The sequence below is a fragment of the Lissotriton vulgaris genome, chromosome 9 (genome assembly GCF_964263255.1).
Source record: "Lissotriton vulgaris chromosome 9, aLisVul1.2, whole genome shotgun sequence".
NCBI lineage: Eukaryota > Metazoa > Chordata > Amphibia > Caudata > Salamandridae > Lissotriton > Lissotriton vulgaris.
In genome coordinates this window covers 235,360,834-235,381,918 of record NC_141697.1, presented here as the reverse complement: position 1 = coordinate 235,381,918, position 21,085 = coordinate 235,360,834, and the positions used below count along the sequence as shown (strand labels likewise).

The window sequence follows — 21,085 nt, the reverse complement described above, 5'->3', positions numbered from 1 at the left end:
GCACCGCCCGCCAAAATGCCAGGAAGGCATGTTGTTCACTTCCATGCACAACATGACAGGCACTGCACGGTGCCTGCCATGTTGTGCATGGAACTGCAGGGGAGTACCATAGGTACCTCCATGTGCACCCCTCACCCCCAGACTCCCTGGGGGCCCGCAACAGGCCCCCACAAGCAATTCCTGCATGCCGCCATGGATAGGCATGTTTCGGCCCCATGATAATATGGCTGGCGGTGTCTAACAGACACCGCCACCATATTAAGCTCTTTTCTGCCCGGTCGACTTGCTGACCGGGCGGAAAAGCGGCAGACGGTCTTTCCATCTGCCGCAGTCCCACTGCCATAGTAATATGGCGGGGGGAAATGGGTGGCGGGCGGGACGGATCTCCACCGCCATGCAGGCGGTGGCGATCCGCCCGAGATCCTAACGGGCCCCAATGTCTCTGTTCTGGTCAGTCAGCTGACAGAACAATTCTTGAACATGACTTACAGTCTGCAACTGATCAGCAAAGACTGACAGTCACTTTCTTGGACAGTCACTAGGCCGAAGTACCTTCCCACACCCACCTTATAAATGGGCGAGCACTGCCAATCATTGATGGCTGCCAGGATGCTTCGTTGTTTTGTTTTATGGGTAACATCACGCTGTGGCAGGAAATTGAGAGAACTAGAATTATTTCCATATATACTTTGACATATTACTTGTGCAAAAAACACAGTATCAGTAGGTCCATAGAGTCTGTAGTTTCTCCTGCTCAGCATAGTCTTGGCGTTTCTTCTCTGGAACGAGTTTCGTTCTGAGAGAATATGTGACGAGCTGTAGACTAGCATTTACTCTTATCTGTGACAAATTTTCAAAATGTATTTACTAGTCCTTCCGTAGTACTGAACAAAGCATAAATCTGTTTATGTTTTCTATGAACTGTAAACTTCTTTCCAGGTTTTGTACACCAGAGATTACCTAGTTGATGCAATATTTTCTCTAAATCATGTGGGTTTACTTCTAAGTGCTAGAATGCATAGGCACTGGGAGGAAGGGTGCTGCTGCACTCCATGCTGGAGTGCAGAAGGTAAATGATCAATAAAGATGCCTTTAATTTTTGTGTGTATCTTGTCACATTCACCTCGCAAACAAAGTCAAAGGTCAAAGGTCAGGCCATATCTTCTGACAATTTTTTTTCTCTAACTGCAAAGAGGATTTTGTAAATGTGATATAGGTGACAATCTTGATGGGGACAGAAGAAGCATGTCGGTTTTGTTCTGACACACAACACAGTTATTTCCAACACATTTTATCAGCAATAAGAAAAGCATTTCTGAAGTGTGATGGAAACAAAGATTGCAAAATAAATCAAGTGATAAATATTCACTGAAACAAGATTTTTTTCTCACATATTTCTTTTTGCGTAACTTTATTTTTATCGGTTTAACTGAATATCTATGCAAATTTAGTGGCCATATCAACTGAATATTTGCTGTCTGTAAATGACAGGGCGCTAGCACACCAGTGCTCCAAAATGCACCGCCAGCGGCCTATCCCATCCTTACCACTCTCCTGCTGAATGGGCGTGGCACATTTGCCACAGTTGTGGTTTTTGTGTGACGCTTGTATATTTCACAATCCCCATGGCTTCAGTGATATAACGTTAATGGCAGCACCCCACTCTAAAAATTGCTATAATGACTTGCTGAGTTTTTGATAAGGGAATGGTGAACAAAGATAACACGGTGAAAGGGCTTTTCTCTTATGATTATCCACAGCTTAACTTGTGCCAGTGGCTCCAGGTAGTGGGCACCAGCACTCTCTTCTGAGGAATGGCCCCTATGTTTAGTCATCCTACCAAGAGAGAGAAAGGCAGAAAATGGAGCGAGGAGGAGGAAGAGAAAGCTAGGTAAATAGTGGCTAATGGAAAAAGTAGGGATGAAAATAAACTTGCAACATTCGGATAAGGGAAGGGAAGTCCGGCAATTGGCAGCATCTTCGGTGGCATTCTGACAAAAGCTTTGGGTCCCTGAAGCTATATTTAAAAAAAATGTTTTTTAGAAACTAAGCACTGTGGTTAACGATGCTGTTTGGGACTAAAAACTTGCAAACTGATTCCTTTATGGAGTCTGGCAAGAATACGAGGGAGTATTTGTTATGCACAAGGAGAAGCGTGTACATCACTGAAAGTGAAGGAAATTGAGAGTGTGAATTTCTCTTTACAGATTTTTTTGCCTTCTTGGTACTGTACTCACTAATTGTCAGCTGATGTTTTTGTTCATTTTATCATTGTGGTTATTATTTTGCTTTGAGAGGCAGAAGTACCACCGAGTGATTTGGTAAACGACACAAACATGGCCTCCACATTTTATAGTGTACAGTTAGGCGCTGAGATCCATGAAGCTGTGGTTTGGAGAGCTGTCACCTCTCTAGCATGGATATCATGACACACTTTGATAGAAGTGTGAGATGCATACGTACACATTTTCTATTTCTGATGGTTAGTTCCCCTCTTTGATACAAGTGCAGGTGTGTTATGTATCTGATCAGACAGGCCAAATTGTATTCCAAGCGCTGCGTGATGTCTACCTAAGATGCAGAACCTTTCCTATGTGGTGATTCAGATATAACAAGCGACAGATGAGCCGCATCTACCCCAAAGGGACGCGGATGGACTCCTCGAACTACCTGCCCCAGATGTTCTGGAACGCCGGCTGTCAGTTTGTGGCCCTAAACTTTCAAACCATGGGTAAGTGCAAAACGGCAGCTTCCCCTGCTTTCCTCCCCAACTCCTCCAGGTGTTTCTCTTCTCTCTTCTTCCCACGCTCTGCATATCATATCTCTCTCCCGAGACTGTGCATAAAGATTTTAAAGTTGATCTGAGGGTCTTTAATTTCCCAATGTTAAACTTGCAAACATTTTCATAACGGATGTGTAAATTGTTTCCATGATTATAGATAAACATTTTGCAATTTGTCCTACTTTCTCTGTGCAAACATCTGATGTTTATGAGTACAAACGTAGCTGTACATATAAATTAATGCAATAGGAGTTAAAGAATTCTAAGATTTGGAATATTTGCTTTGTACAACATTTTGGGCAAATGCAGTGTCAATTTTTTTATTTACGTTTGAGATCCTCCTTGGAGAGCTGAGTCTTCAGGTTCATCAGAAAGTTGAGGAGGGATCCACTTGTGAGATCTGAGCTGGGATGGATTTAAAGAAGCAGGAGAGGGTTCAGCTTCTTGACCTATCTATTTTCGCACGTCTTTCTCTGCAGCCTGGTGATGCCGCTGCAGCAGATGCCACCTCATCCCTGAGAGATCTTGCTCGAGGAGGTCTTTCTCCAACCTGGTTCTGTGTTATTGGAATGTATTGGTGTACCATATTTGCATCTGTCATGATTACATCAAATTCAGAAAATTGCTTAAAACAGCCTTATTTTAAAACTCTGTGCTAGGTTTTGCCTGTGTCTATCATAAGGGCCGAGATACCTTTTCGAAGGTGATTCAAGCGCTATAGTAAGCTGTATTCACATAACATAACATAATGGTCTGTTCAATTGTATAGCTTTTGGAGTGAGGCAGCAGATCTTCGAAGTGATGTGGCCATGGTCCTCTTTCACTTCATTTGTGTTTCATGTTCATAATGTACCTGACTTTTCCCAGATAAAGCTTGCATTGTAGCACTGTGCATCCAATCACTGCTTTTTTCAGGATACATTTGTGTCCTGTTGTTCTTAAATCTAACAGGGAGTGGTCAAGTTCATTGCTATAAAAGAAAGTACTTCAACCATTTAAAATAAAAGAATTTTTTAAGTTACCTCTGCCAACACATTTTGTAGTTGTGAAACAATAAAAGCCCTTAATACATACAGGTTGCTATATTACTGCTGAGTGGTACCCTCAATTACCACCCTATGGTACATACTGCCTGTCACAGAAGAGAGGGACTTACCTAGCTGTGTTCTCTGCAGACAGTAAACTTCCTCAGCAGTTAAACTCATTTTGATTATCATTTGCCCAGGTTGGTTTGTCTCCCATCCACCACCAATGGTGTAATATCTTTTGTTTTTGCAGTTTACGCGGTGGGGGAACGGCCCATTACCCTTATCACTTCCCTAAATTAGATGAGCCTTTTGCTAGTCTTATACTCTGTGGTGTTTTAGTGTGCAAAGGCAAGTCTCCTTGAGGCTGGCCAGATTGTGAGGGATTCCTGTTGATTTTTCTTACATCTGGGTAGGGTGCCTGATAGATTCCCTCCCCAGGATCTGGCCAGTTCGCTGCGTCCCCTTTACCTAGTGATAACTGCTTGACAGTGGTGATAGTGTCTGTTGATGAACATGCTAAATGGCCAGTTTTGCAGCATGTCTTGAATGGAGGGTTTGTTTGCATAATTTATCTTCTTCTGGTTTACAAATCGAATATGCTAATGCTGGACGAATCTAAAGGATCATGTCCTGGACCACCCAGATTTCTTTACCTTAGGCAATTAAGGAAATTCTACTTTAGGATTTTATAGTCTTTGTAGTATGTCAAGAGAATGGAATATACAGTTCACTTGTAGAATATTGAGCCCCAAAATATCACCATACACAAATATTGAGATATAAATATCAATGTAAAAAATATCGACATCTTATATTTATAATGGTATGTACTAAAATATCGAGAAAAAAATATCAATGTAAAAAATATAGTTGTACAAAATATCGATTTTATTATATGTATACAAATAATAATACATGTATTAAATAATAAAATTAACTTAAAAAATAAATTAATTTAATATACATTTTAACAAATAGAACAAATAAATGTAATTACAAAAATGTAAACATACATATATAAAAATGTAATATATATATTCACTTTAAAAAAATTAAGACACGATTATTTTAATTTATTTGATAATTGTATATATGACAATTTACAAATAAATATATATATATATATATATATATATATATATATATATATATATATATATATATATATATATATATATATATATATATATATATATATATATATATATATACCTGCTTCAGATCCCCAGCGCAAAGAACCAAGCACTCCTGGTGGCGATTCCCAAGATTTTATTAAGGGCTCACGGTGTTGACGCGTTTCGGCGGTCGCCTTTTTCGATGGTAACATGGCGTCGCCGAAACGGTCGTTTTTTATGTTCATTGTAATACATCGACATTGTGAAAGGACAATTAGTCACATACATGGCCGCCATCTTGGACTATGCAAATACAGCGTATATTGTTATTTTCTAGGTAGCATGCTCAATAACAATTCAATGCAAACATTGAGCGTCACAGTTGTTCATAATGCCCATAGATGGGCTACGTTTGCTCTACATATTACGATGGATTACGCCCACAAATGAGCACATTGTACATTCCAATTACACTCTATTCACAACGTCTAATTCAGCCATCAATCAATTCACATAATTATCAAAACCCTACTTCCTATTTATAATCTATACAGCAATTTTTTCACCGAAATTTTTCACAGAAAATTTTCAAATTTCGATTCTAACCTCACTTCAAGACATCAAAAATTTTCAAAATATCAAACTCTTACATACCAATCATGGTACCCATCACTGACTTAGTCCCCCAAGTGTACAGCCAGTTCCTCATGCGAATTGAGGCCTCCAGGTGTCTTGGTATGGAGGTCAATAATTTAGCTCGATTCTAACCTCCTAAGGGTCAAGGGTCATCAATCTGTCCCCCCCTCTAGGATTAAAGGGTACATGGTCCAAGATAAAGTAAGTTAAGAGATTCCTATCCCCCTTGTGTAGTGTCTTAAAGTGGCGTGCCACTGAATACGTTAAGTCACCATTATTTATGGCCCTTGCGTGTTCTAGTATCCTTACTTTAGTTTGGTGTATAGTACTGCCAATGTATTTTAGCCCACACGGGCATTGTAAGCAGTAGACCGTGTATTGGGTGGTACAGGTTAGAAATTTATTTATTTCTTTAGGCTCCTTCAAACCTGGTACCTAATATTTTGTCACTTTTTTACTTCCCACACATGCCTTACACTTCCTACAGGGATGGAATCCCTTCAAATCTTTTTAGAAACCTCTCAATTCTTTATTCCTCATTGTAAAACTGCTTGTAAGGCTGTCTCTCAGGGACCTAGCTTTTTGAAAGGTTAACAGGGGTTTCCTCGGAATATCCATTCCGATGACCTGGTCCATTTGCAGTAAACTCCAATGCTTACAAAACATGGACCTAAGTTTAGTGGCATCCTTTGAAAAGGTGGTGATCATTCGGAAACCTCCTTTATCTTTCTTTCTTTTGTTCCCTATTTCTAAAAGCTTGTCCCTCTCCAAGGCGTTTACTCTTTTCGTGGCTCCATCCAAAGTCTGTGCACTATAGCCTCTCCTACGGAATCTTCTGAAACTTTCATTCGCATATTTCTCCAAGTCTACTCTCCTAGTGTTGTTCCTTTTTATGTGGAGTAGTTCCCCGTAAGGGATGCTATTGATGAGTCTAGATGGATGGCCGCTGCGGGCATGCAGGATCGAATTTCCCACAGTGGGCTTGCGGTACAGTTTTGTGCAAAGTTTATTCTCAATTATCGTTACCTCCAAGTCTTGAAAATTCACGGAGCAGTCACTTATTTCAGCCCCTCAATTACCCTGCTAAGCCTTTGTGAGAGAGCCTTGGAGTATATTTTTGCATCCGCGTTCATGAGCGTGATTGGCCTATATGAGCCAGGATCCAGATGCGATTTGTTCTTTTTCAGAATAACTATAATACTTGCACCGGCCCATGATTGTGGTATGTTTTCCCCCATTTGTGCATGCCTTAAAATTTCTAACATATCAATCCCCAAAGTGTCCCAGAAAGTCCTGTAAAATTCCGCCGGTATTTGGTCAGGTCCCGCGGCCTTCCCCGAGGGGAGTTTCATTACCGCATTATGTATTTCACCCAGTGTTAGTGGTAACTCCAAAGCCTCTTTATCCTCCAAAATCAGTTTTTTGTGAGGAATGCCTGCCAAGTAATCCTCTATCTCCTCCTCCCCAATTCTCAAATCTTGATCATAAAGTTCTGAGTAGAACTCCCTAAACACCTCCCTCACATCTTCCACCTTAGTCACAACATTCCCCCCTTTATTCTTGATTTCTTTAATTTCCCCGGCTGCCAGATCTTGTCTAATACGAATTGCTAACATATGCCCAACCCGCTCATTAAATTCATAACATTTTTCCTTTTTTGCTAAATAGTTACTGGCTGCTTTGTTTGCCAATCTTTCACCGATCTCTGCCTTTTTCAACTCTATTTCTAATAAGATCTGCTCAAGAGGTTCTTGATTTGTGACCGACTGAATAAGCTGTTGTTCTAGATTCATTAGATCCTGTAGCCTACTAGTTAATTCCAATTTCTCTTTCTTGCTCGTATGTAGAGTATAAGCCAGTGTTTCCCCCCTTATCCCTGCCTTAAATGCGTCCCATACCATTCCTGTAGCTGCCGTACCTCTGTTTATCTCCCAGAATTGTCTAATCCACGCCTTCATTCTACTGACATAGTCGGCTTCTTTGAGTAACCCCCTTTCGAATGTCCAATTATATTCTTTGTGACTGGCGTTGCAATTCTGAGAAATAGTCAACACCAGTGGATTGTGGTCTGAGGAAACCCGAGGTAGCTTTTCTATTTTCACTTCTGATATTAATGGGCTAGAAACTAAGAAATAATCCAGTCTGGCTATATTTTTGTGGGGAGCAGAATAGAAAGTGCTGCCTGTTCCTGTAGGATTATATGCCAACCAGACATCTACCAGTGCATTATTATTCATTAAATTGGCAATAGCCCTTTGTGTTTTCTTCTTGCGGTCTCCCTTCATCCCCCCTCCCAACATACCCAGCCCTGATAACCCATTGATGTTAAAATCCCCACAAAAGATTACTGGTTCTGACCATAATGCCAATTCGGTATCTAGGAAATCAAATAAATCAGGTTCATCTTCATTAGAGCCATATACAGAAACAATTGTATATCGACCTCCAGCTGTTTCTCCTTCTACCATCACCCATCTACCTTCAACATCTTCCTTCTTTCTCTTTACTGACATGAGTCCTTTTTTTACAAGTATGGCCACCCCCTTTGTTTTAACATCTTGCTTCGTATATGCTAAAACTTCATACCCTAACTGATCCATAAGATATTTATCTTTTCCTCTCACATGTGTCTCCTGAAGACATATAACATCCAATTTTAATAATCTACACATGGCCGCTACTTTCTGCCTTTTCCCGCCATCGTTCAGACCACAAATATTAATGGTAGCAAGTCTTATCGCCATCTGATTTTGAAATTGAGCCCACAATCATTTTCCTCCGGATTTTTACTTCCACCTGTTTTGTGTCTACATATCTTCTTAACTTGTGCTGTACATACCCTTAATTCTTCACCACCACCTTCCCGCCCCCCCTCCCCCTGCCCCCCCTTACCCCCCCTCCCCTTGCTAACCCCCCCGTTACAGGCAAATAGGTCAATCTTGACCTATGTGTGGCTGCTCTCTACTGTAGTGTCGCTTCCTTCTCCCACCCAACTTACCCATAAATTACCATACTCAATACTCAATACTTTTAGTATTTCCGTATGCATCTTATGCTGGTTCAGTTTCCCTACTCTTCCTGCCTTTCTGAGTCTCTGTAATCTCTGCGAGATATTCACCTGCCTTTATTTCTGAAAAGAACATTCTGCCGCGTCCCCCTGTAACAACTTTTAACTTGGATGGATACATTAAATATGCTTCGGAGCCCTAGCGTTGGAAAGGAGTGATAAGCTGCCTGAGTTTCCATCTCCTTTCCACAGTCGTGTGACAGAAATCAGGCCTAGTGAAAAATGTAATCCCTTTGACTGACTTTTTCCTATCTGGTCTAGCAGTCTCCATAATTTCCTGCCTAGCCAAGAAATTCCCGAAGAAAACTAACATATCCCTGGGTAAGCCATTCTGATTAGTGCCTCTTCCTCCCTTCTGCGTCAGTGGGAATCTGTGCGCTCTCTGTACTTCAAGTTCCCACTGCCACTGCGCCTCTGGATATGCGCCTTTTAGTAATTTAATCATAAACCCCCTTGGGTCCTTCCCTTCCAGTCCTTCCTCTAGGCCCAAAAAACGTAGATTGTTCAGTCGTTGGCGATTCTCGAAATCTTCCAGCTTCCACTGTAAGTCCTCGATCACCTTTCCTTGCTCTGTTCTTACATTCTGCCAGTCTGTGACTTCGTCTTCCAGTCTCCCAGTTCTCTCTTCAACCTGTTCCACCCCGCCTTCCACCTCTTCATATTTTCTGTTCATTTTCCAAATGCTTGCTTGTATTTTTTTAGTGTCTTGCCTCGCTCTTCTGCTTTCTAAGCGAGCCTCTAGGTGCATTTGTTTCAGCATGGAGAACATTCCATCCAAAGTCGCTTGAGGTGGGATATCGGCTACTTCTTGAGAGGCATTTAAGGGGTAGTTCTCAGGTGCGTCACCCAAATCTTGTTCCTGATACATTTTGGAGGTACTACCATAGTCCCAGAGCAACTTCCTATTTGTGCTTGAAGCTGCTCTGTCTATTTCTCTATCTCGCCTTATCATTGTTCTTCTTTTTTTCCTTCTGTGTTTCCTTACTTCTGTGCTCGATAGAGAGGGATCCTTCTGACTCTGTCCCTGATGAAAGATCTGTGGTAGTGCCCTCCTCCTCTGACCCCAACAGTGAAGAGTCTGAGCCCTCAGTCACTGAGTAAAATTTTTCCACCTCCGGGGAACGTACTCTCCTTCCTTTAGCCCCCTTTGTTGAGCGGCTCTCTAAGCTTTTCATACTTCCCCAGTTGGACAGTGCCATGACATTCTTCTCAGCAGGTGTGGGCGCTAGATTTACTTCCATCAATGCTTCAAGCATTTGGGCATTATTAGTGTTTACCGGTACAGCCATCTCCTTCAGCTGCCCATCACTAATCTTACCGGTATTGCTCACCGTCGCTGTATCTGCATCCGCGTCTGCGTTCGTGTCCTCGCCAGCCTTCGCGTTAGTCTCCTCTCTCTGCGCGGCTCCCGCTTGAGGCGTACACGTCTGCGGCCCCGGTTGCCTGGCAACCGCCGTGCTTGCGTCCTCGCAGGCGGCAAGAACATTTTCCGCATTCGCCTCCGTGTTTGGGACTGATGTGCTTTCGGTGCATCCAGAGACCAAGATTGTAGGCAGGCTTCTCCCCGCAAATGCCTCCGTGACGGTGGATTGCCGCAGATCTCTACTAGAGGCAGGTACAGTGTTCGTGTGCTTTGGCGCTCCGCTATCCGACTGAGGGCGCCTCTGTTGTTGTCGGGGAGGGGCAAGATGGCCGCTATGCTGCTGTAGAGAGCAGTCGCACTCATTCCTTCTCCTGGACCCACGGACTATGAGGCTGGATGTATGAATAAAATATGCTGATTTTCCAAAGAGTAGTTTGCGCTAAAGGAGGTACTGGTATTGAGGTGCTACAGAAGGGGATTACAACCCTGAGACTGTATTATGGTGAACATTTTAAGAAAGTGCTTACTCATGGTATCACTGCAGTTCTAAGGATGTCGCAACGCACTGGAGCGATTCCGAAAACCACGCTGAGCAAACGAGTTACAGCAGCTACTGCATCGAGCAACGCTGTCCAAAAGATGCAGGCTAAGAAAGGAGAGAAATCAGAATAATCTGCGAAGGAAAAGGAAAAGGAAAAAGCCGAGTCTAAAGCAGCGGCACAAGCGGGAACTCCTGGAGCCAAAGGGCAGTCACTTATTTCAGCAGTGAATTCTAGATTGAAAATATTGATATTCAGCATGTGTACATATTCCTCAGCACTCTCCTTCATGCCTCTCCATATGAGGAAAAGATTGTCTATGTACCTATGCCAGGTAACGATCTTGTCTATCCATGGACTCTTGTATATATATATATATATTTTTTTTTTTAATCCAAGCTACTCCATTGTCCTCTCCCAATCTTCGGGGTGGCGTGAGACTGGTAGAGAAAACCAGTAATCACTGTTCAAAAAGACCATAGGTACTTTGACGCTGTCAGAGTCAGACTGACACAATGACATCCAAGAAAGGTGCAGCAAATTGGGGGTTTATTCAAATCATAAACCCGCCGTAACGGCACCAAACCACAATCTGCAGCACCTTTCCTGGATGTCGTTGTGTCAGTCTGTCTCTGAGAGCGTGAAAGTAACTACGGTCTTTTTGAAAATATATTGCCGCCATATGCTCAGAAAACTGGAATTGGGCGGACTCACACGCTGACACAGTCAGGGCATTACCTAATGCACGAAGCAGTCACTGTACCTGAGCTCGCGATGTGGGAAGGCCTGCATGTCCTGTTTGAGTGAGCCTTTGGATTGCAACGCACTGTGGGGCCTACATCTACCAGCAACCTTTGCGTATGCCGCACCCTGAGGTTTGAAACATCGTGCCTCTGATTGGATTATTTCATCATTCTATGGGAATACACCCAGCAGCATATTAAAGCCCCGTGCATATAACAAAGACTAAACACAAAGCTGGCAATGATTAAGGCACACGCCGAAATGCGTCTGCCAGGTGTTTTCTTTTTCCAGATGGTAGCAAATAAATTCTCCTGAAGAGGTTCCAAGCATGTGTCGGACCCGTTTTCATTAAAGCGGGATTGGTGTCCTATATTGTTGCAGCAGTCGGTGCTGCATTACCGATGTGCTTCTCATTCTGGAGCTCCGCTGATGACCGTCATCTTCCCTGGTGAAACGTGCTGAATGCACACAGCGGCGCCCCCCCGCCCAAGACATCGCTCATGGTATCAGGGAGAGAGCAGCAGACCCCTGCTGATTGGGACACCTTCAGGAGACGATTGCCGCCATATGCTCAGAAAACCGGGATTGGGCGGACTCACAAGCTGACACAGTCAGGGCATTACTTAATGCACAAAGCGGTCACTGTACCTGAGCTCGCGATGTGGGAAGGCCTGCATGTCCTGTTTGAGTGAGCCTTTGGATTGCAACGCACTGTGGGGACTACATCTACCAGCAACCTTTGCGTGTGCCGCACACTGAGGTTTGAAACATCGTGCATCTGATTGGATTATTTCATCATCCAATGGGAATACACCCAGCAGCATATTAAAGCCCCGTGCAGATAACAAAGACTAAACACAAAGCTGGCAATGATTAAGGCACGCGTCTGCCAGGTGCTTTTTTTTTCCAGATGGTGGCAAATAAATTTTCCTGAAGAGGTTCCAAGCCTGTGTCGGACCCGTTATCATTAAAGCGGGATTGGTGTCCTATATATATATATATATATATATATATATATATATATATATATATGCATATATATGCATATATATGCATATATATATATATATATATATATTACGCTCCAAAGTCCTTCCCACTTCTCCTGGAAAGAATGACAGCACTCGAAGTAGAGGTCTACAAACGCGCTTAGATTTTAATCAGCGGAGGGGTGCACACAGACGCGTTTCGGCGGTCTGCCTTCGTCAGTGTGTGATGCACTGTGTTTGTAACCGACAATGTTTTATCATACATAGTCACTCCCACTCGCAGTCAGGTGTAGACACAAACAAGGGGACTGAGGCCCAACATGAAACAAAGCGGCCATCTTGTAGTGTATAAAGTTATAGCACAACAGTGAGGTATTCGCTGCATAACGCCCCCAGATGGGCAATTGCATTGTATCCAGTTGGGTAAAACATAATGTATTTACAAAAATATATATATTTATTCACCAATAACACAAAATCTAATTAAAAAAACATTATATTATAAATTGAAATATGGTGGTGTTTTGGCCTCTATTCACCCACTTGGGTTTGGCATTTGAACGTTGTAAGGACTTTGGCACCGATTGAGGTTGTGGCACCCTGAAGTTCCGTAGCTTTCACTACAGAGACCAGAATGCTTAGCTGCAACCTATGTGGGTGGGAGGTGAATTCAAAGTAAAAACAGGTGTGTCTGAAATTATGCCGGGTCCTTCATTGCTCAGCCAGTGATCAAGGGCGGGACGATGCCCGAAACGCGTTTGGCACGAGAAGGAATGGGGGCTTTACAGGCTGTTGCTCTGCTACCGGCAGCAAGCTGTGCATACACCTCCTTATGTGTGGCTTTTCCATATTGGGCAACCTTTGTTTTTGGAAATTAGGCCTGCCGGGTCGTGGAAAAGCCCTGCTGCTGCGTCTGGCGGATCTGCGCTGCTCGTGGAACGAGAGCGGCGACTAGAATGAGGGGGGGTCTGAGCTGCTGGCATATATGTTAAGGGAATTTTGTATATGTTATGTTAAGGGAATTTTGTATAGCGCACTGTCACCGGAGGTATCATGGCGCTGAAAGGGTGCTGAGGAAACAGAGGGATTTTAGCGGGATTGTGGGAAAAGCCAGGTTTTTAAAGATTTGCGAAATTGAATCAGAGTACCGGAAGTCCTAACTGAGAGGGGGAGAGAGTTCCAAAGTTTGGGGCCGAGAAAGGCAAATCTTCGACCCCCAGATCTACAGAGTTTGAAGGGAGGGACCACCAGAAGATGTAAGTGAAGTGATCTAAGGTTACGTGAGGGACAGTAGGGGCAGATCAGGGATTTCAGAAAGGCGGGACAGGAGCCAGAGAGAGATTTGAAAATAAGACAGCCAACCTTAAAGGCAGCCCTTAGGCTAACCGGGAGCCAGTGTAGCTTGATAAGGAGGGGTTTTGCGGACTGCCACTTCGGAATCCCGAGGGCCAGTCTCGCCGCCTGGTTTTGGATGACTTGCAACCTATTGATGGAGCATTTGGGCAAGCCGTAATAGATGGAATTTGAAAAATCCAGGCGGGAGAGAACAAGGGCCATGATGACTTGAAGCAAGGCATCGGGAGTAAGAAGGTAGGCCACCTTCCTGATCCTGCGCAGTTGGAACATGCAGGAGGAAACCACTGTCCCCACCTGCGGCCCCAGAGAGAGCCCAGCGTCAATAGTGACCCCGAGGCTTTTCACCGAGGTTACCGGGGTGGGAGGAGAGCCAAGCTCTGTCGGCCAGAAATATGGACCCCAGTGGACGGCGCTCCTACCCGGCAGGAGGAGCTCCGTCTTACCGGGGTTCAATTTCAGCTGGTTCTGACACATCCACTGAAAGATATGGGACATGACTGCCTGAAAAGTAGAAATAGAAGAGGGAGAGTTTAGAGAGAAAATGAGTTGTAGGTCGTCCGCGTAATTGAAGACGCGGACGTCCCACTGCCTCAGAGAAGAGAGAAGAGGGCGAAGATAGAGATTGAAAAGAAGAGGGGATAGAGAGGAGCCCTGAGGGACCCCACAAGACAGATGTTCCCTGGGGGCCCTAAATGTACCTAGGCTGAGGGACTGGGATCTCGGGACTGGGATATATTGGCATTGTGATGGTGGTGTTTTGTCCTCTATTCACCCACTTGGGTTTGACATTTGAACTTTGGAAGGACTTTAGCACCGATTGAGGTTGTGGCACCCTGAAGTTCCGTAGCTTTCACTACAGAGACCAGAATGCTAAGCTACAACCTATGTGGGTGGGACGTGAATTCAAAATAAAAACAGGTGTGTCTGAAAGTATGCAGGGTCCTTCATTGCTCAGCCAGTGATCAAGGGCGGGACGACGCCCAAAACGTGTTTGGCACGAGAAGGAATGGGGGCTTTACAGGCCAGGCTGTCACTCTGCTACCGGCAGCAAGCTGTGCATACACCTCCTCATGTGTGGCTTTTTCATATTGGGCAACCTTTGTTTTTGGATATATTATTAATAATATGCACCAATAACAGAAAATCTAATTAAAAAAACATTATATTATGAATTGAAATATTAAACTATTTAAAAGTCTTTAAACTGAACTTTTCCACTTCAGTGAGTGCAACAGTAGGGAAAGTGTTGGATAGCAGAGAGGTAAACATTACTATTCCCACTCCAGTGAGTGCAACAATAGGGAAAGTGTTGGAAAGCGATGGGGTAAAAAATGCTATCCCCACTCCAGTTAGTGCAACAATAGGGAAAGTGTTGGATAGCGGTGGGGTAAAAATGTATGTTTCTAATCCAGTCAGTTCAAAATTGAAAACAAACAAAATATCACCAACACAAAATATAAAAAAATTAAATAACATAAAAAAATAGAACATATTATGATGTTCAATAGAATTACCTAGAAATATTATATTAAATACATTTAAAAATAAGTTACAAACAAATAACTATTTTTATTCAGAAATTATTTATAAACAAAAACATTCATTATTAAAAAATGTGTTCTTTTTTATTTCTTACCATATAACACTGCACAATTCACAACAAAGTTATACATTTAAAAAAAAAGTACCTCCATAATTAACATAATTACCTATCAATTAAAGAAATATTATTAATTAAAAAAGAAATTAAAACCGGTAAAAATTACTTTACTCCCCAAACCTTCCCTCTTTAAAACCAAAACTCACACACAAAAACAAAAACAATTGCCCTAATTAATTATCAATTGATACATTAATATTAATGACCAACTAATCATTAATTACAAATAAATTACCCCTATAAACTGAATAAAATGTAAAATTAAAAAACATCATTAATTTATGAAAATTAAATTACCCACCCTTTACCCCTATAAACCCCACAACCCCCTCCTAAAATAATAACACAATTTCCATAATTTATTTAATCAATCAATTAATCAATAATAATTAAGAACCAAATAATAATTAATTAATAATACATTACTTCCACAATTAACACTATCAATTCTAAATTAAATAAATATTGTTAAATAAAAAATAACCATTAATTTATTATAATTAAATTATTTCCCACCCTATTCCCCTATAAACCCACAACCCACTACAGAACTAAAAAACACAAAATTTAATTAAAATAAAATGTATAACACTAAAAATGTAACACATATATTAAATAACGAAAACAATACTTATGCAAAAAAATAGATCACATACATTTAAAATCCATACTAATATGCATAACTCTGATTAGAAAAACGATATTTTGAACAACTATATTTTTGCGAACAATATTAATGACTTCAATACTTTAAAAAATGATATTTCTTACCTTAAAGTCGATATTCTTGACCACGATATTCTTGCTGTTGATATTTCTTTGTCACGATATTTCCAACTCGATATTTGTGTAAGTCGACATTTCCAACTCGATATTCTGTCTGCATACCAGAATATACATAATGTCCACATCTATGAAAAAGGTGGTGGTTAACATTGATCAGTTTATATGCATGTTTATACCATAATAAATCCCTTTTTCATCTCTCTCTTCTTTCATCGATACTCATTGTGAACAGACCTTTCTATGCAGCAGAACATGGCTCTCTTCGAGTTCAATGGCCGCAGTGGTTATATCCTCAAGCACGAGTTCATGCGGCAAGCTGAAAAGCAGTTTGACCCATTTGCTGTGGACAGGATTGACGGGGTTGTCGCAAACACTCTCACCATTAAGGCAAGTATAAATCACTGTATCACACTGCCTACTCTCAGGGATCATTACTGGCCTCAGAGCACTCAGTGGAGTCCTTTCAGGGAGTTTGAGGACTGCTTACAGCATGTCATTTACTCAGTCATTCAGGAAGGGAATTTACACTAGTTTAAAAATGAGGAGGGCTTGCAGGATACTGTTAAATCGATTCAAATCAAAGGCCAAATCTTAGAAAGATAAGCCATGGAACAGATAGATTATTTTTTGAGATTTTTGAGATGGATAGTCATAGAAAGATTTAATTATTTTTATTTTATGGAGAGATGTTCATCATTCATTTTAAGGGAGGTATATTGTAATAAACTGCATGACCCTAACCTGTCTACATTATCTGAATTTGACAATTTCGTTTTTTGTAGGTCAATGATGAGTGGAAGTATTTTGTACACTATGACATTATTTTGTGGCATGAGAATCCAATAGTTTAACATTCAATTCTCATGGTTATTTTCAAAATAGATCCTCTCTGGACAGTTCCTTTCTGACCGCAGTGTGAAGTCCTATGTGGAGGTTGAAGTATTTGGGCTGCCAGGAGACCCCAAACGTAAATACAAGACTAAGTTAACATCATCTGCAAACTCTATCAACCCAGTGTGGAAAGAAGAGCCATTTGTTTTTGAGAAGGTAACCATGGAAATGTTAAACAGTGCTAATGAGAATACACCCAGCTATCTAGGAGAGAAGGTGGCACAGAAATTTATGAATCTTTCCTAATAATTAAATCTACCTTGAGGTCACAAAGAAGAGGGGTTTATTTATGCACCGGGCATGTTCAATCAGTGGCATATGTTTTAAAATCATATTTTCACTTGCATGTTCTTTAAATGACCCATGCTCTGAAGTGCACTAACATAAATCATTTTCTGAAAGATGATTTTATGGGGATATACAGTCAAAAAATCATTGAGAAAATGCAATCTTATAACCTGGTGGGCAGCAGCACAGGAGGATTTAAATGTATATTGAGGGGTGAAGGAGGAAATCTAATGAAAAGCATTCTTTTCTGAGCTGTAAGAGGGATGGGTTTTATGATCCAAGGAATATTTGAAGGTGATTAGAAAGCTTCCTCCTTAGCTGGTATGTGCATATGCAAATCAAATAGAGTGCGTCTTTGCAATATAATACAGTAGGAGTGTTTTGGAGTTTTCCTTAGGAAGGACAGAGAGTAAATCATTGATTTCATGACTAAATTTAGTAGCACAGAGCACCCACACTTTCTACCACACCACCCATAATTTGTCAAACAAAGGATGCATAGGCCTTTCCCAGGGCTTTATAAGTCTCTCGAACCACTTAGTGGTACATGCACAGCGCTATCAAACATGGATAGCCTAGTGTTTCTTGTAACCACTTGCTTAGTATGTAGGACCTAAGTTAGAGATCTCCAACACTTTAATTTTCATCTATCCTAAGTGATATTTGCACTGATCAGAAACATCAAAAACAACAGAGAAAACAGGACACATTTATCCCAAACACCCCCTTTGCCTCATATTTGTTTTTAAATCCCAGCTGCTGATCTTAGTTCTGAAGTTGAGAAGTGAGTTATTTATATGAAAGGGGAAGAGGATCAAGCTTTAATTCGTTTTGCAATGCTATTTCAAATTTTTCTTTATATCAATCAAGTTATCGATTCACACAGGGTGTATCATAAAAGAATACATGAAGATTAAAATTCATAATGAGGGGTACAAATGGTTAAAATACAGTAAAATCAGGGGAGCATTAATACAAATCACATTATAACCGACAATTCATGTATCAACATACTGCTGTTAAAGAGTTTCTTCTCACTTGAGTTGCCCTAAGGAACCTTGCAAGTATCATGCATGTATAAAGATTTGGAAGAAGTTACAAATATAAAAATGCTGGCCTACATTATTTGAAATTTAGTCATTTCAGTAAAGGTACAATAAAAATCTTCTCAGATCCATATAAAATTTACAAAAAAGTACAATGTGCATGGTTGATTGATTAGATACATGCATTTTCACAAGGGCAACGCTGTAAATCATTTGACCAGTTATTCAGGTTTGGAAAGCTTATCAGCCAGTGAAATATATTTAGCCTAAAACGTTTATAAAAAAATCTATCTTGGGTGTTATGAACATTAAGAAGGTATGGTTGCATTGAAAAGGTAGTCAGGATCATTTGATTGTATTTCACAGATGGTTTGGCCAATTCCACACAATGGGGGTCATTAGTATGTCGTGCGGATCGCCACCACCCGGCGGGCGGTGGCGATCTGCATGCCATCACAACACAATTTACCCCCACCATATTACTATGGCAAGGGTACCGCGGCAGACAGAAAGTCCATCTGTTGCTTTTCCGCTGGTCGGATTGCCGGCTGACCGGGTGGAAAAGGCCCACAATGTGGTGGCGGTGCCACCGCTATCTATATTAGTATGCCTGCGGTGGGTATGCTTTCCATGGCGTAGATTCACCCATGGAAAGGCATACTGTAAATGACTTTGGGGGTGGCTGCACTTGCCACGCACAAGGTGGCAGGCACTGAGCAGTGCTTGTTACGTTGTGCCTGTCAAGGCACATCATGCAAATTCAATATTGCGGCGGGTGCTGTTTACAGCACCACCCGCCGCAATGTTGAAGATGCGGAATGTGGGGGCGCCAGGGTGGCGGTCACATCTTTATTGGCCTTTCAGGACCACCACACCTCTGGTGGTGGGCCCCGTTTTCCGTTATAGTGGAGGGTGGGCAAAGTCCACACGCCATCTAATGGGGCCCAAAGTCGCAAGTCCTCCACATGGTTTAGACACTCTTTTTTTGGTGCTTTGCATGGGACATTTGACTGAGATTCAGGTCAATCATAAAATTCCAGCAGGCCGATATCTGACATAAAGATCTTGATAAACTTTAACCAAGGAATCTTTAAGGCCAGTTCAGAGTCACAACAGTCCTTGCCTATGGCACGATTCCGAGGTCCATATTTTGTACCAGAGCAGAAGTGGTTGAATCCTAACCAGATCTATTAGATAGTTGGTTCCCAATTCTGAGTGACATACATGGTTTGAGCAACTGGAGGGAAGGGCTAATTGCAATAGATCTGCATTTTGCATAATAAATGGTTAACATTTCTTTTGGTTGGATATTACCCAATTTCCTGGCAAAATTGTGAAGGGCAGAGATAGATCTTACAAATTGCACTCTTCTGGATTCAATTGCAAATTTCCACAACACTTTTCAATCAAATAAGATACTCAAATAAGAAAAAGTTAAGGTTTAAGGTAGAATCTCTTTTCCTATGCAGATTTTGCGATACTTGGCTACACTACGGCCCACTTTCATAACACATGTCTTGCTCATGGTAATTCGTAGCCCTAGATTATCCATAAATAGGGCAAAACTATCAAGGAGGCATTGCAGGGCCGAAGGAGTGCGCGCCATGAGAACCGCATCATCCGCGCAGAGCATTCAATTAACAGATTAATTATATGGATATTATGGATCTTTCTAACAGTGCTATTATCTATAAATTAAATGATGGCCGAACTGTAATTATTTGTCGGATTTCATGCAGTCAGTGTATGGTTGTGGAGCACAAATCAGGAAAGAAATGGAATAGACAAAGAAGATAGAAAAAAACATTAATAGAGTACATTACAAGATAAGGAAATTATGTTTAAGTCAAAGTATTGTCAGTATAGGGTACATATTATTGATTGCATTTCTAAACCACTGTCCGATTTGCAAAGTTGCTTAGATCTGTGAGATAAATATGTTAATATTTGTCCAATTTTGAATGAGCTATCTATCAAGAATTATTGTGCTAATCCTATATATGAAATATATATTTCGCTGATTCTTTACAAGATTGTTCACATTTTTAGATTTTTTTTCTATCATTCCGAACCATGTTTTCTCATAATTTTGGTATCTCACTCCCTATCTCATTAACTCTGCATTATTTTCACACTAATTATCATCATTTTTGAGGTTTTACGTAATGGAGCTTGCACCATTCATGGCACATTATTACATAGGGTTTACAGCAACAAGGGAAGAGGTGGCCAGTCTGTAGAATTACTTTGAGATTGAATGTTTGAAAGAGGAATGCATGAATCATGAGCCCTAATCCCTTTCATTATCACTTCTTTTACTTGGTGTCCCACTAGCATTCAGAGAAAGAAAGTGTGCCTGTACATAGAACACTTGATATATGAATGTCTTGTGATAGCTACATGAATCATATCAATTCCTGGCTGGCTGATGATACATAAGTCTTTCTTTTCAAAAGCGGGTTCCACTCTGGCCGTTACCTAGATTATTTGCTTGAAAGTAAATATCAGCAAGTAAAATAAACAGATGCAGCTTGCATGGCATAAAGGTAACAACATTTAACCCACGTGAAAGGAGGAAAACAAAAATAGTAATACAATTCTAAATCAACATTTTCTTATATTTTTTCTTTTTGTGAAATACCAGATACATTTAATTTGAAAATAGAAGTAGAAAATGCATAGCTATGTAAGTAAATTGATCCATATATATTGCCCAGTATATTCAATTAACAATTCAGTATATTCTGGGAGTTATTGAAATATATTCTTATTTGATCTTCATGTCCATATAAACA

The 21,085-nt window shown here is 41.1% G+C and overlaps 1 protein-coding gene across 1 annotated transcript in view; it reads left to right on the top strand.

Annotated features, from left to right (window-relative positions):
* Positions 1–21,085, top strand: part of PLCB2 (phospholipase C beta 2) — a 492,254-nt gene that overhangs the window by 355,512 nt on the left and 115,657 nt on the right. Inside the window, exons 17-19 of the mRNA XM_086937381.1 lie at positions 2,607–2,731; positions 16,298–16,452; positions 16,948–17,112. Of these exons, the coding sequence (XP_086793507.1) occupies positions 2,607–2,731; positions 16,298–16,452; positions 16,948–17,112 (445 nt within the window). The remainder of the gene's footprint in view (positions 1–2,606; positions 2,732–16,297; positions 16,453–16,947; positions 17,113–21,085) is intronic.